Genomic DNA, 14,708 nt, shown 5'->3' on the forward strand with positions numbered 1-14,708 from the left:
TTTTTGCTGCTTTGAATCAATTGGGGTAAAAAAAAAAAAAAAAAAAAAAAAATCTAGCCTGGGGGTGGGGCCGGGGCGGGGGGGTGGGGAGGGACGCAGGCGCCCTGCGCGCGCAGGGGCGGGGCGCGGCGCGGTGGCGCCGGCGGGAAAGGGCGGCGTGGCGGGAGCGGGGCCGGACCCAGGGATGGCGGTTCCCTTCGTGGAGGACTGGGACCTGGTGCAGACGCTGGGAGAAGGCGCCTACGGGGAGTGAGTGCCGGGGGAGAGGGGAGGGGGGGGGTCCTTTGCACGCCCACCCACCACCCCAAGCCCCTTGTCTGTGCCTGCTGCTTGCCCTGCGTTTGCCTGCTGCTTGCCCGCTGCTTGGCCATTACTTGCCCGCTGTGTGCCCTGTGTGCGCCCGCTGTTTGCTCACTGCTTGGCCATGGCGTGCCCCTTGCGTGCCCACCGCTTGCCTGCTGCTTGGCTATTGAGTGCCCCTTACGTGGCCACTGCTTGCCCCTTGCTTGCCCACCGCTTGGCTATTGAGCGCCCCTTACGTGGCTACTGCTTGCTTATTGCTCGGCCGTTGCGTGCCCCTTACGTGGCCACTGCTTGGCCATTGAATGTTCCTTATGTGCCCGCTGCTTGCCCGCTGCTTGGCTATTGAGTGCCCTTTATGTGGCTACTGCTTGCTTATTTCTTGGCTATTGCATGCCCCTTACGTGGCCACTGCTTGCCTCCTGTTTGCTCACTGCTTGGCCATGGCGTGCCCCTTGCGTGCCCACCGCTTGCCTGCTGCTTGGCTATTGAGTGCCCCTTACGTGGCTACTGCTTGCTTATTGCTCGGCCGTTGCGTGCCCCTTACGTGGCCACTGCTTGGCTATTGTGTGCCCCTTACGTGGCCACTGCTTGGCCATTGAATGTTCCTTATGTGCCCGCTGCTTGCCCGCTGCTTGGCTATTGAGTGCCCTTTATGTGGCTACTGCTTGCTTATTTCTTGGCTATTGCATGCCCCTTACGTGGCCACTGCTTGCCTCCTGTTTGCTCACTGCTTGGCCATTACTTGCCCGCTGTGTGCCCTGTGTGCGCCCGCTGTTTGCTCACTGCTTGGCCATGGCGTGCCCCTTGCGTGCCCACCGCTTGCCTGCTGCTTGGCCATCGAGTGCCCCTTACGTGGCCACTGCTTGGCCATCGAGTGCCTCTTACTACACGGCTACTGCTTGCTCGTTGCTTGGCTATTGTATGCCCCTTTAGGCGGCCATTGCTTGCCCCCTGTTTGCTCGCTGCTTGGCCATCACTTGCCCGCTGCATGGCTACTGCACGCCCTGCGTATGCCCGCTGCTTGCCTGCTGCTTGGCTGTTGCCTGCCCCTTGTATGCCCGCTGCGTGGCCGTTGCACACCCAGCGTACGCCCACTGCGTGCCCATCGCACGACCGCTCCACGCCGCCCGTGCCTGCGTTGCCTGCCTGTCCCCTGTCCGCTGCCTGTCTCCCTTGGCAGGATTTCGTGCCCATTTTGTGCCCGCCGGGCACCCCGCTGACCCTCCGCCCGCCCCAGGGTGCAGCTGGCCGTCAACCGCCGTACCGAGGAAGCCGTGGCCGTGAAAATCGTGGACATGAAGCGAGCGGCCGACTGCCCGGAGAACATCAAGAAGGAAATCTGCATCAACAAGATGCTCAACCATGAGAATGTCGTCAAATTTTACGGGCACAGGCGGGAAGGTGCCACGCAATACCTCTTCCTGGAGTACTGCAGCGGCGGCGAGCTCTTTGACCGCATCGGTACGCCCGCTTAAAAATACCTTTTGTTTTATATAAAACGATGCTTTAAAAGATTAATCCCTAAACAGTTGAGAATTATTCTTCCCCTTCTTCTTCCCATCACGTAGAGCCGGATATCGGGATGCCGGAGCCAGAGGCGCAGCGTTTCTTCCAGCAGCTGATCGCCGGCGTGGTGAGCGCGGCAGCGGCGATGCCATCGGCGATCCCCACGATGCCGGCGACGATCGACGATCCCTGCGTGGCGCTGACCCTTCTCTCCATCCCCAGGTCTATCTGCACAGCATCGGCATCACCCACCGTGACCTGAAGCCGGAGAACCTGCTGCTGGATGAGCGAGGTGGGGGGGAGGCGGCGCATTCCCTCTCTGCCCCCCGTTTAATTTGAATTTTGAATTTCGAATTTGAATTCTGCATTTGAATTTGGATCCAGATAACCTGAAAATCTCCGATTTTGGCTTGGCCACCGTCTTCAAGCACAACGGCCGGGAGCGGCTGCTCAACAAGATGTGCGGCACCCTGCCCTACGTGGCCCCCGAACTGCTGCGGCGCCCCGAGTTCAGGGCTGAGCCCGTCGACGTCTGGGCTTGCGGCGTGGTGCTGACCGCCATGCTGGCCGGAGGTGGGCCGCCTGCAATGTAGAGGGGGACCTATGGAATGCATAAGGTGGGGGGGATGCGCAAGATGCTCAAGGGATGTACGTGAAATGGGGGGGGGGGGGTGCGTGAAGGGCGTTTAGGCAGGTAGGGGATGCAGAGGGGGGTGTATATGAAATGCACGGGAGGTGTATGTATGGAATGCATAGGGGGAGGCGCCTGGAGTGCACAGAGGGATGTAGGAGATGAGGAAGGGGCCCACGCGAGGTGCGTGGAGGGATGCGCGAGATGCGCCTATGAGATGCGGAAGGGGGATGTATGGAATGCATGGGGGAGGGATGCGTGAAATACATAGGGGGGATGTATGAGATGCATATAAGGGGGATGTAGAGGGACGTATGATGTGCATAGCAGGGGTGTATGAAATACTTAAGGGGGATGTATGGAATGCATGGGGGGACATAAAATGCAGAAGGGGAATGTATGAGATGGGGGCGGTATGTGAAATACTGAGGGAGGTATGGAATGCATGGGGGTAATCCACGAGACGCAGCGCCTGGTTCAGAACAGAGGCGCCTGGCACAGAAAATCACCGCGGCGGCGTAGTCGGTGCTGCTGTGTGCCGGGGCACGCCGCAGGGTGTCTGCCCGTTGCAGGGGTTTTGCACGCCACGGCGCTTTTGCACATTGCGATGCTTTTGCGTGCTGTGGGGCAGCGCATTTTCCCATCCGGCAGAACTGCCCTGGGACCAGCCCAGTGATAGCTGCCAGGAATACAGCGACTGGAAGGAGAGAAAAACCTACCTCCCGCCTTGGAAGAAGATCGATTCGGCACCCTTAGGTAAGCAACCGGCACCCGGCAGCACCCGATGCTACGCCGGCGGTCGCCGTTTCCCACCCCCCCCCCCACCCCCATCTCCCCCAGCTTTGCTGCACAAGATCCTGACAGAGAGCCCGACGGCGAGGATCACCATCCCCGACATCAAGAAGGACCGGTGGTACAGCAAACCCCTCAAAAAGGGTAAGGGGCTGCCGGGGAACGTGCTCGTCCCCCCCAGATTTGAGGGGTGGGGGGGGGGGGGGTTACTGGGTGTCTTGTCCTTTTGCAGGCGTCAAGCGGGCTCGTGTGTCCTCGGGGGGGGTCGCCGACTCTCCCGGTGGCTTCTCCAAGCACGTCCGATCCGATACGGACTTCTCGCCGGTGAAGAACGTGCTCGGGTGAGCCTCCGGTTCCTTTTGCATCCCCCTCCGCGTGCTCCCTCCTGCAAGCGCGCACTCGGGTGATGCGAGTCGCCTCGCTGCTGTTTGCGCTGCTGGGGTTCGTTGCGCCTGGGCAGGCAGGAGCTTTTCCGCGCGTTTCCGCGCTGCAGGGCTTTGCATCCTACGAGGTTTCGTGCTTTGCACCTTGCAGGGCCTTCCCTGTGTTTTCGCCGGGAGGTGGTTTGGCGGAAACTACGCGCGAGCCTGCGTTTAGCCTGCTTGCGTACGCGCAATCGTACAAAATCTTGCAAAATCCCAAAGCGGTGCAATTCCCGTGCTCGAATATCTCCTCGTTCCCCATCCTCGCAATCTCTCCTTTGCGCCAGCGTCCCTAATGTCCTATCTCCCCGTACATTGCAGGGAGGAGAAAGCGAGTTACTCCACGTCCCAACCGGAGCCCGGCACCGGCGGGACGCTCTGGGAGAGCGGAGCGGCCAGCATCGACAAACTCGTGCAGGGCATCAGCTTCTCCCAGCCCGCCTGCCCCGACCACATGCTGGTCAACAGCCAGCTCCTCGGCACCCCGGGCTCTTCCCAGGTGCTGCGCGGTATCGGGGATGCAGCTCCGCGGGTTTTCTCGTATCGGGGGGGCAGCTTTGCGGTATTTGGGGTGCAAGTCTGCAGCATTTGTAATATCGGGATGTGACTTTGCAATGCTAGGGGGGGGGGGTGCGGCTCCGCAATGGTTTTCGTCTCGGGATGCAGCTTTGCAAGGTTTATTGTCTCGGGATGCAGCCTTGCAGCGTGTGAGGTGCAACTTTGCAGTGTTTGGGATGCAACTTTGCAGTATTGGGGATGCGGCTTTGCAATATTTATCGGCTCAGGGTGCAACTTCGCGGTGCAACTTTGCAGTATTTTTACTATCAGGATGCAGCTTTGCAACGTTTGGGGTGCAACTTTGCAGCCTTTACAATATCAGGGTGCAACTCTGCAGTATTTGGGATGCAGATTTGCATCTGATTTACAATTTCAGGGGTCCAACTTGGCACTATTTATAATATTTGGGGTGCAACTTTGCATTATGTATAAAATTAAGAAGCAACTTTGCAATACGTATAATATTAGGGAGCAACCTGGCAATCTCGGGGATGCTGCTTTGCAGTATTTGTAATATTTGAGGTGCAACTTTATAACATTTCAAATGCAATTTTGCCATCCGGGGGATGCAACTCACAGCATTTACCATCAGGGGGTGCAGCTTTGCAACGTTTATCCTCTTAAGGCTGAGCGGGGGGGGATTTTGCAGAGCTGGGGCTGCAACTTTGCGGGATTTGTAACCTTTGCAACTGGTTTTGGGGGCCCGGCAGAGCCCGTGGCAGCGGCTGGTGAAGCGGATGACGCGCTTCTTCACCAAACTGGACGCCGACGGCTCGTATCGCACCCTGAAAGAGGTCTGTGAGAAGATGGGGTACGGCTGGAAGAAAAGCTGCACGAACCAGGTAGGGATTGGGGTGCAAAATCGGGGGGGGGGGGGTGGGACCCCACCGTGCTGTTGCATCTGCAAATAATTTGGGGGATCCCCCCTTTACTGCCCTTTTGCAGGTCACCATCTCGACCACGGACAGGAGGAACAACAAACTCATCTTCAAGGTGAACCTGGTGGAGATGGAGAGCAAGATTTTGGTGGACTTTCGCCTCTCCAAGGTGAGCTGGGGGTGGGGGGATCAGGGTGGGTGCACGATCTTGCGAGACCACGCAAGGTGGGCGCGAGGCCGTGCGAGGTTGGGTGCGAGGTGCTGCGAAACCGTGGAAGGTGATGCAGGACCATGCGAGGTTGGGTGCAAGATGGGTGCAGGGCAGCACCCGCTGGGTGCAAGGTGAGGCAAGGCAGCATCGGGTGGGTGCAAGGCAGTACCTGATGGGTACCCGTGCAACGGGTGCAAGGAGATGCAAAATGGGTGCAAGTTGGTGCACAGGGGAGCGCAAGGCAGTGTGTGGTGGTGAAAGGCAATGGTGGGTGGGTGCAAGACTGCAAGGCAGCGCACGGTGGGTGCGAGGTGGTGGAAGGCAATGCAAGGTGGTGGAAAGCGGTGCAAGGTGGGTGCGAGGTGGTGGAAAGCGGTGCAAGGTGGGTGCGAGGTGGTGGAAAGCGGTGCAAGGTGGGTGCGAGGTGGTGGAAAGCGGTGCAAGGTGGGTGCGAGGTGGTGGAAAGCGGTGCAAGGTGGGTGCGAGGTGGTGGAAAGCGGTGCAAGGTGGGTGCGAGGTGGTGGAAGGCAATGCAAGGTGGTGGAAAGCGGTGCAAGGTGGGTGCGAGGTGGTGGAAAGCGGTGCGAGGTGGTGGAAAGCGGTGCGAGGTGGTGGAAGGCGGTGTAAGGTGGGTGCGAGGTGGTGGAAAGCGGTGCAAGGTGGGTGTGAGGTGGTGCAAAGCGATGCAAAGTGGGTGCAGAGTGGTGGAAAGTGACGCAAGGAAAGCGGTGCAAGGTGCTGCAAAGTGATGCAAGGTGGGTGCAAGGTGGGGGAAAGCGGTGCAAGGTGAGTTTGAGGTGGTGGAAAGCAGTGCAAGGAAAGCGGTGCAAGGTGGTGGAAAGCGATGCAAGGAAAGCGGTGCAAGGTGGTGGAAAGCGATGCAAGGAAAGCGGTGCAAGGTGGTGGAAGGCGAGGCAAGGAAAGAGGTGCAAGGTGGTGGAAAGGGGTGCAAGGTGGGTGCGAGGTGGTGGAAAGGGGTGCAAGGTGGGTGCGAGGTGGTGGAAAGCGGTGCAAGGTGGTGGAAGGCGGTGTAAGGTGGGTGCGAGGTGGTGGAAAGCAGTGCAAGGTGGTGGAAAGCGGTGCGAGGTGGTGGAAGGCGGTGTAAGGTGGGTGCGAGGTGGTGGAAAGCAGTGCAAGGTGGTGGAAAGCGGTGCGAGGTGGTGGAAGGCGGTGTAAGGTGGGTGCGAGGTGGTGGAAAGCGGTGCAAGGTGGTGGAAGGCGGTGTAAGGTGGGTGCGAGGTGGTGGAAAGCAGTGCAAGGTGGTGGAAAGCGGTGCAAGGAAAGCGGTGCGAGGTGGTGGAAAGCGGTGCAAGGTGGTGGAAAGCGGTGCAAGGAAAGTGGTGCGAGGTGGTGGAAAGCGATGCAAGGAAAGCGGTGCAAGGTGGTGGAAGGCGAGGCAAGGTGGGTGCAAGGTGGTGTAAAGCGATGCAAGGAAAGAGGTGCAAGGTGCTGCAAAGCGATGCAAGGTGGGTGTAAGGTGGCGCAAAGCGGTGCAAGGTGGGTTCGAGGTGCTGCAAAGCGATGCAAGGTGGGTGTAAGGTGGCGCAAAGTGGTGCAAGGTGGCGGAAAGCGGTGCCAGGTGGGTTCGAGGTGGTGCAAAGCGGTGCAAGGTGGGTGCAAATCAATGCAACCGCCCGCCTCTCCCCTCACAGGGCGACGGCCTGGAGTTCAAGAGACATTTCCTGAAAATCAAGGGCAAGCTCAGCGACATCGTCAGCACCCAGAAAGTCTGGCTGCCCGCCACCTGAGCCCCCTGCGCCCCACCTGCCTCCTCTTCCTCCTACTTCTCTTCTTCCTCCTTCACTTCCTCCTCTTCCTCCTGGCGGGGCTCCCACGGCAGCACCCAAGGGCCGTGAAGGCGACCGGCCGTGCACTTCAGATTTTAAAGGTTCAATAAAGCGCTGGGGGGGGGGGGGACACGAAGCGATGCTGCTTGCTGCGTGGGGGAGGTTGCAACGTGTCCCATCCTGCTGCTGCCAACGGAGGGTGCTGGGCTGGCCTGATGGGTGCAGCCAGGGTGCTGGGGGCGGGGGAGCCCGATGCAAACTGGGGGCCCTGGGGTGCTCCACGACCCAGCAATTAAAAAATAGCGATTAGGAATCAATTTCCCCCCCCCCCCCCCCCCCAGCTTATTTTCACCCCAAAAAGGGGTGCTGGCACCATTTTGCCTCGTTACCCCAAATAACCCCATTCAGCCCAGCCCCCCCCCCCCCCAACCTGCAGCAGCGTTTTGCCCCAAACCCTGAGATTTGCGGCCAAAAAATCTTCCCCGGGGATGCAGGGAGCTGCTGTGCGTCGGTGCGATACAACCCATTTTGTTCCATATTTTGGGGGACGTTTTGAATGCAATACAGCTTATTTTGGGGGGGTGGGAGAAGGATCTCAACAAGTGAGGGGCTCGTTCGCTCTGAAACCTACTGCTGTCGTTCACTCTGAAACCTACTGATGGCACAGCATTGCTCAGCCAGCGTAAATCCCACCTCAGGATCTCTGCCAAGCCGTGCAGCCCTAAACCAGCCTGTTACACCCTGGCAAGGTTTTGGGGCCGGCCCTGCCGCCACCCCCCCCCCCCCCCCCCACCCCCCGCCTTCCTGCCCTGTCTTAGGGTAGCGGCTGTCCTCATTTTCCAACCTCTCTAATTGCTTTTCGGAAGGGCTAACGAGCCAAGAGCTGCCAGGGGTTGTTAGCACTGGAGCGAGAGAGGAGAGATGGGGATTAACCCCTTCCCCCCCAAAAAAGAGCATCCCCCCCAAAAAAAAACCCACCCTAGGGTGCAAACCCTGAGACATCTCTGCAATTTCTCCCCAAAGCTGCATCAGCCTTTAATTATTGGGGTAGAAAATGCTCTTTTTACTTGTTTTTCCCTGTTCTGCTTGGTGGGGGTTTTTTATTTATTTTTTTAATATCCCTTTCCCCAGCTCTTCTTTTTTTTTTTTTTTTTTTTTCCGGTGGGAACCCCCCTTTGGCGAAGCAATTAGCGGCGATTTTTTAATTGCATATTTATATTGCAGCCGGGGAGCGAGACCCCGGCAGCGGGCGAGGGGGAAGCAGGAAGACGCCGCCTCCGACCTTGTTTGCTTTTCAACCAGGATTAAGTACTTTTAATTGTCCCGGAGATCACAGATTGCGGCTGGGGAGGATAATTAGGCTGAATACAGGGGTTTCTGGTTCACTCCCTCCAGGAATTTATATTTCTAAAGGGAAAAAAAAAAAAAAAGTTTGGGGAATGCCTTGGGAATTAAGGTTTTTGGCGGGGGATGCAAGGCTGGACACAACTTGTTGCATGAGTGGGTCTCGCCTTTGCAGGCTGTGAGGGGAAAGCCTCCCCTTTAGCAACAAATTCTTTTTTCACCTATTACCTGCTGTAAATAGGTTATTTGGGGGGGCGGGTCACAGGGCGTGTTTCCCCCCTGGGATGCTTCAGCAGAGGCTGTGCACCGCTCGCGCTCCGCCTTGGTCTCTCACGTTAACCAGGCGTGATTATCGCACAGGAATTATTTTCAACCCCAATTTTTAGGGTTTGGTTGTTGGGGGTTTTGTTTTGGGGTTTTTTTTCCTCTGGAGGGGGATTTCTTTTCCTCTTTTGGGGTTTGAGGGGGGAAATTCTAGGGGGATAAAAGGTTTATTTTAAAATCTCTCGGGGTAAAAAAGGGGGCTGCAAGGAGCCGGGTCCCTGAAAGCGCCCATTGTACGGCCCCGCTGGGGACAAGGCGCTCTCAGAGAGGCACCGGAGCGTGGAAAATGCCTTAAACCAACATTATCGCTGGCGCGGGCGGGCGAGCCGGGTGGGGGACAGCTTCTCCCCCTGTCCCCCCAGACTCATCACAAATTCATGGTGCTCCGGTGGGCGCGGGTTATTTTGCCGTCCCTCAGCCTCCTCGCAGCATCCTGGGCGTGGGTTGCGGGATGCGGAGTTAGGGATGCGACGGTGGGGGATTTGGGATGTAGATGGAGGACTTGGGTTGCGGATATGGGGCAGGATTGAGGATATAGATGCAGGATGCAGGATTTGGGATGCAGGTGTAGGACAGGATTTAGGATTCAGGATGTAGGACAGGATTCAGGATGTAGGATTCGGGATTCAGGATGCAGATGCAGGGTGGAGGATGCAGATGTAGGACAGGATTTAGGATTTGGGATTTAGGATGTAGATGCAGGATTCGGGATGCAGATGGGGGACAGGATTTCGGATGTAGATGTAGGATGTGGGATGGAGCGTTTAGGGTGCAGATCCAGGGGACAGGAGAGGGGCTGCAGAAGCAGGATTTAGACTGCAGGTGCATTTAGGATGCAGGATTCTGGATGAAGATAGAGGATTTAGGAAAAAACTCACAGGATTTAGGAAGCGGGTGCGGGATTTAGGATGCAGACACAGGGTGTGGGAGGGAGGATTTAGGCTGCCGACACGGTCCCAGATGAAGGATATGGGACACGGATGCAGAACAGAGGGTAGGGGATGCAAAAGTGGAATTTGGGATGCGGAAGCAGGAAGGAGGATTTAGGATGCAGGATGGAGGATTCAGGATGCGGCTGTGGGGTAGAGGATTTAGGATGTAGATGCAGTGTCCCAGACAGAGGACACGGATGCAGGACACAGGCGAGGAGCTGCAGAAGCAGGATTTTGGGTGCAGGACACAGCACGAAATGAAAGAACAGAGGCAGGATTTAGGATGCAGAAGCAGGATTTAGGGTGCAGGTATGGGATGGAGGGTGCAGGACAAGGGATGGTCCAGCCCTGGAGCATCACGGCGCAGGCCTGGCCGCGCACAGGGATCTTGCGACACCCCCAGAGATGGGGAGTGTGGGCAACAAGCCGGGAAATGCAGATTTCCAAGGAAAAATTACAGCTTTTGAATCCCGTACAAGGATTTCGCTGCTCGTCCCCCATCTGGGAGGCAGAGCCCGGCCGCGTGGCCACATCTGCCCGCCAGATGTGCTGGGGCGGCAATTCAGGGAGGGGAACGGAGCCCCCGTGGATGGGGAAACCTCCCCGCTCCCCCCTGCGCGGGCTGGTTTGGGAACTCCGCTCTCCCGTATCGCACCTGCTCCGGAGAAACACCCGGATGGGACCGGGAAGGAGCTGGAAGGGGCCAATCCGGCCTCGCAAATTAATTTAATTGCAATTAAGCTTTTGGCCTGTGGTTGGGGGGGATGATGGGGATGAGGCGCAGCCAGGATGCGTCTATAGGGTTCACAGCCCAGTATGTCCCAGCAAGGACCTCGGACTGAGCTTATATAGGGTCCCTGGCTGGGGTGGGGGTCCCTCGTGAGGCCGGTTGGACCGTCGGGGCTTGTTAGTGCTCTCGGGGTCCCGGCAGCGGGATGGGGGTGCGGATGCAGGAGGTGGGATGGAGATGCAGGATGGAGATGCAGGACACAGAGTGCAGGACATGGGATGCAGCTGCAGGGCTCCGGGTGCAGATGCAGATTTGGGATGGAGGGTGCGGGATGAAGCTGCAGGGTGCAGGTCCTGGATGCGAGAAGTGGGATGCGGGATGTGGGATGAGGGGTGCAGCTGCAGGATTTGGGCTGCAGGATGCAGATCCAGGGGCCAGGCATGGGATACAGGTGCAGGATGCAGGTGGAGGATGCAAAAGCAGGGTGCAGCTCCACGATGCAAGAAGTGGGGCGCAGGGTGTAAGACGCAGGCTGAGGGGTGCAGGGTGCAGCTGTGGAATGCAGATGCAGCTCCAGGATGGCGATGAACCGCTTTGAGTAGAGAAAAAATGGCAGAAACATTTCCCCGTCTGGTTTTTAGGGTCAAATCTGGAATTTTCCCGCTAACATCAGCCTTTTGGGGACTGGCAATCCAACCAGTTGGCTTCTTGCAGAAACATTTCTATTTTCTGAACCGCCCCCCCATCAGCTTGGTGTCTCCAGGACAGCAAATATTAATTTAAGAAAAAAAGCCCTAAAGCTGGAGCAATTCCATCCAAAAACACCCAAATCCAGCACTTCCCTTTCTAAATCGGCATGTCCCTCCTTTCTCCTCAGCGTTTCCCACTGTGGAGGTGCTGGAGGGGCTGGATTTTTGACTCGGGAGATGTTTTAGCTCTCGCAAAACGATCGCAGCAGCCTCGGGAAGGCCGCCACGTTCATAAAAGCAAAAATGCAGAGGAGTCTATTAAGGAAACTCCTGCAAAAACCCCTTCCAGAAAACATCGCAGGCAACGTTGGCTTTTTGTTTGGGCTCTTTCCCCTCTTATTTCATTGGGGACATGAGTTTTGCAGGTCGTTGAGTGCCAGAAGGACGGTGTAAGGTGGGGTTTTGCCCCTGGATCCTCCTGCCAGCGGCAGGGAGGGGGTTTGCAGGGGAAAATCTGGAATTTGCAGGTTAAAAATAGAATTTGCGGGTTAAAAACCTGCAAATATCCCCCAAAATTGGGGAATTGGCACCACAGACGCAGCCTGGCGGTGATGCCAGGGCCACAGGTGAGAGGCCCCATTGGTGCCTCTCACCCAGCAGGCAGGAGAGGGAGAAAAATGCTTTAAAAAGGTAAAAAAAAAAAAAAAAGCTCCAAACTAGGCAGGCTGAGGTCATTTTTTTGGCGAGGAAGTCGGCTTCTTCGAAATGCCTCCGGGTCGGGTTTAATATCAGCAGAAACATTCTTGGGCAGGGTGGGGAGAAAGCGCTGCTCTCACCGTCAAGAGCAGACCCTGAAAAACCCACAACGCCCTAAAAAAAACCCAAAACACCCTAAAAATACCCAAAGCACACCCCACTGCTCCCTCCCCCCGCCCCCAAAAAAACCCCTCTGCTGCTTTGCAATCCCCAGGCATGGAGCAAGCTGAGCATCGGGGCAGGGGAGAAGAGTGAAACAGGCCCATGAAGGGGAAAAAATACCCCCTGGGAACGGGGAACTGAACCTTTAAGTGGCTTTTGAGTATCAATTCGCCCCTGTCAGGATTCTGGGGGATGCAGAGAGGAGGAAAGCAAGGGCTCCTGCCAGGGCAAATGCAATTTTTCCCATCGTCCCGGCGAGTTTTATCTCTTTGCTTTATTCCCTCCTTGATTTAGCATCATCTTGCCGGGCTCAGCACCCACCAACACCCCTCCTTGGGCAAAGGGACTTGGGTGCAAGGACCATACCCTACTGGAAAACATATCAAAAAGGAGGGGAAAAATTAAATTGATTGTATCTGCCATGCTTTGCTTGGAGGGCTGAGCAGCTCAGGGGCCTTTCGGTGCCTTGCCGTGAGCCCTCGGCTGCCCTGCGAAGCTGTTCTGGCTTTTCCAGTGATTTAGCACATTAGGAGGGTTATGGTTTGGCCGCGTTTATTTTGCTAAACCTCACAAACCCATAATAGAGCTTTGGGGGGGGAAAGAGGAGGCAGAGAGATGCACTGAAAGGTTATTAAAAATAAAAAGGGGGGGGGGAAAAACCCCAAACCCAGCAGCTGAAGAGGGAAAATGAGTTTGGGATGGCAGCAGGGCTCTGACTGTGCAGAGCAGCCACAGGCAGGGATGCGGCGCGTGGCAAGGATGCTGCACCTTGCTACGGGTGCGCACCCCACCAAAATAAAGGTGGGGAAAAAATTGCACAGGAAAAAAAAGTACCTGGGGGGGTTCTGATGCCCGCTGTGAGGGAGGAACGAGACAATGCTCCGGCTGGGGAAGGGGATTTTTCCTCCTGATGGCACCAGGAGAAATCCCAGGTCAGCCGGACCACCTCCCGCCAGTTATCACCCTGCTCCCACGGCCCCCCAGCACCTTGCTGCTTAATCCTAGTGGGTTTTTCTCCCTGATCCCCTCGGTTTGGTCCTATCTGGACCCTACAGTTGCAGCCCTTCCTATGCAAAAGTCCTGCTCATGACCCTCCAGGGCGCTTCCTAAAATATTTCCCTAGCCCAGCACCCATAGGTGCCCTGACCCGGCCTTTTATAGGGGCAGGGCTGCTGGGAGGGTGATACCAGTCCCTCTCGGGTGCAGGGTTTGGGGTGGACTCTGCGCCACGGGGTTGCACCATCTCTGGAAAGACCAGCGGCGATGTCTCCTCCTGGCAATAGGCGTTAGGAAGCATTGCAGAGTGCAGGGATGCAAGGATGTTTGCAGCACGCATGGATGCTTGCAGCACACAGGGATGTTTGCAGCACGCTGGGATGCTTGCAGGATGCAGCGATGCCCAGAACGCACAGGGAGGTTTGCAACGTGCAGGGATGTTTGCAGCCCGCAAGGCTGTTGGCAGCAGCGTCCAGGGATGCTGGCGGCACGCAGGAAAGTTTGCAGCGTGCAGGGATATTTGCAGCGCGTGGAGGTATATGTGGCGCACAGGGATGCTCGCAGCGGGTGAGGATGTTTGCAGCCTGCAGGGATGCTCGCGGCACACAGGGATGCACGAAGCCACTTTGCGGGAGCCAGGGACACCGGCAGCAGCTTTTCAGGCTTTCCGTGCCTCAGTTTCCCCTTCCCTGAGAGCAAGCACAGGACCAGGACCCGTCGGTTTGCTCGGGGCTCGGCCTCGCAGGACACCGCGGCGCTGGGAAACCTGGCCGTGCTGCAACAGCTCGGCTGGCGGCTTTGCAGTCAGCGCTTGGAGGGCGGCCAGGGGGAGCGCTGGGGGCCCGCTGCTTGCCAGATGTGATAAGGAAAGGTTCGGCCGAGGCTGGAAAAGGAAAGAAAAAGAGGACCAAAAAAAAAAAAAAAAAAAAAAGCAAAAGCAAAGCAAATTCCTTGGCAAATCAAAGCGAAATGCTCGCGGAGCGAGCACACGGCCTTGCATCCAGCCATCCGTCTTGATAAGGGGCTCCGGGGAGGAGGAGGTGGTGGCAAGACGATGCCGAGGAACCGCTGGTAATCGCGCTTCGTTGCAAGAAACCCATCAGATTTCCCACCGCTGGGTGACAAGGGGACGGGGAGCCGGCGTGCCTCAGTTTCCCCACCCTGTGCATGCACCGAGGCAGGGGAAAGGGGTTAAAACCGTGTGGGTAAAACGCCTTGGAGGGGTTAATCCGGGGCGATTTTCTGCCGTGTTTTATCCAAAACATATGTTTTTGCCACTATTCGAGTTATCTGGGATATTTCCTGCGTGTTTGCTCCTATGGCAACCGGCCCAGCATGAAAGACCTATTTACTGGGCCCAGGGATAAGGAACAGCCATATGGTGTCAATTTTGAAGGCGTTCCATCCCCTCCGCCTGTCTCCGGTTCTCCCTCTGCCACGGTCTTGGCCACTTGAGGGGCATCCACCCCGAGCTGGGTCCAGGCAGGGCCGGGGATGGACGCTGTCTGCAAGGTGACACGGTGGGTTGGTTTTGGGGAGCTCAGAGAAGGTGGAGATGGGCTGCAGCAGCAGTCTGAGGTCCTTCAAGAGGATAGGGATGGAGAGAAGGTATCTGCAGCATCAGTCTGAGGTTCTTCAGGGAGAGAAGGATGGAGACAAAATACCTTCAACGTTGACCTGGGATCCA

General features: G+C 57.1%; 1 protein-coding gene across 1 annotated transcript; it reads left to right on the plus strand.

Moving 5' to 3' along the window:
- Positions 1-173: 173 nt before the first annotated feature.
- CHEK1 (checkpoint kinase 1) lies at positions 174-7,207 on the plus strand. The gene is made up of 12 exons (XM_049800315.1): positions 174-249; positions 1,541-1,764; positions 1,872-1,936; positions 2,032-2,101; positions 2,194-2,382; positions 3,092-3,196; positions 3,281-3,376; positions 3,465-3,573; positions 3,976-4,153; positions 4,923-5,054; positions 5,158-5,259; positions 6,954-7,207. The coding sequence occupies exons 1-12, from the start codon at positions 185-187 to the stop codon at positions 7,047-7,049; spliced, it is 1,431 nt and encodes a 476-aa protein (XP_049656272.1). The 5' UTR covers positions 174-184; the 3' UTR covers positions 7,050-7,207.
- The last annotated feature ends 7,501 nt before the right edge of the window (positions 7,208-14,708 follow it).

The sequence above is a fragment of the Accipiter gentilis genome, chromosome 5 (genome assembly GCF_929443795.1).
Source record: "Accipiter gentilis chromosome 5, bAccGen1.1, whole genome shotgun sequence".
NCBI lineage: Eukaryota > Metazoa > Chordata > Aves > Accipitriformes > Accipitridae > Astur > Astur gentilis.

Excerpts from the sequence above, each read along its gene's own strand:
- CHEK1 (XM_049800315.1), top strand. The coding sequence starts at position 185 with ATGGCGGTTCCCTTCGTGGAGGACTGGGACCTGGTGCAGACGCTGGGA. Across the intron at positions 2,102-2,193 it reads CCTGCTGCTGGATGAGCGAG|ATAACCTGAAAATCTCCGAT; the intron begins GTGGGGGGGAGG and ends ATTTGGATCCAG. Across the intron at positions 2,383-3,091 it reads GACCGCCATGCTGGCCGGAG|AACTGCCCTGGGACCAGCCC; the intron begins GTGGGCCGCCTG and ends CCCATCCGGCAG.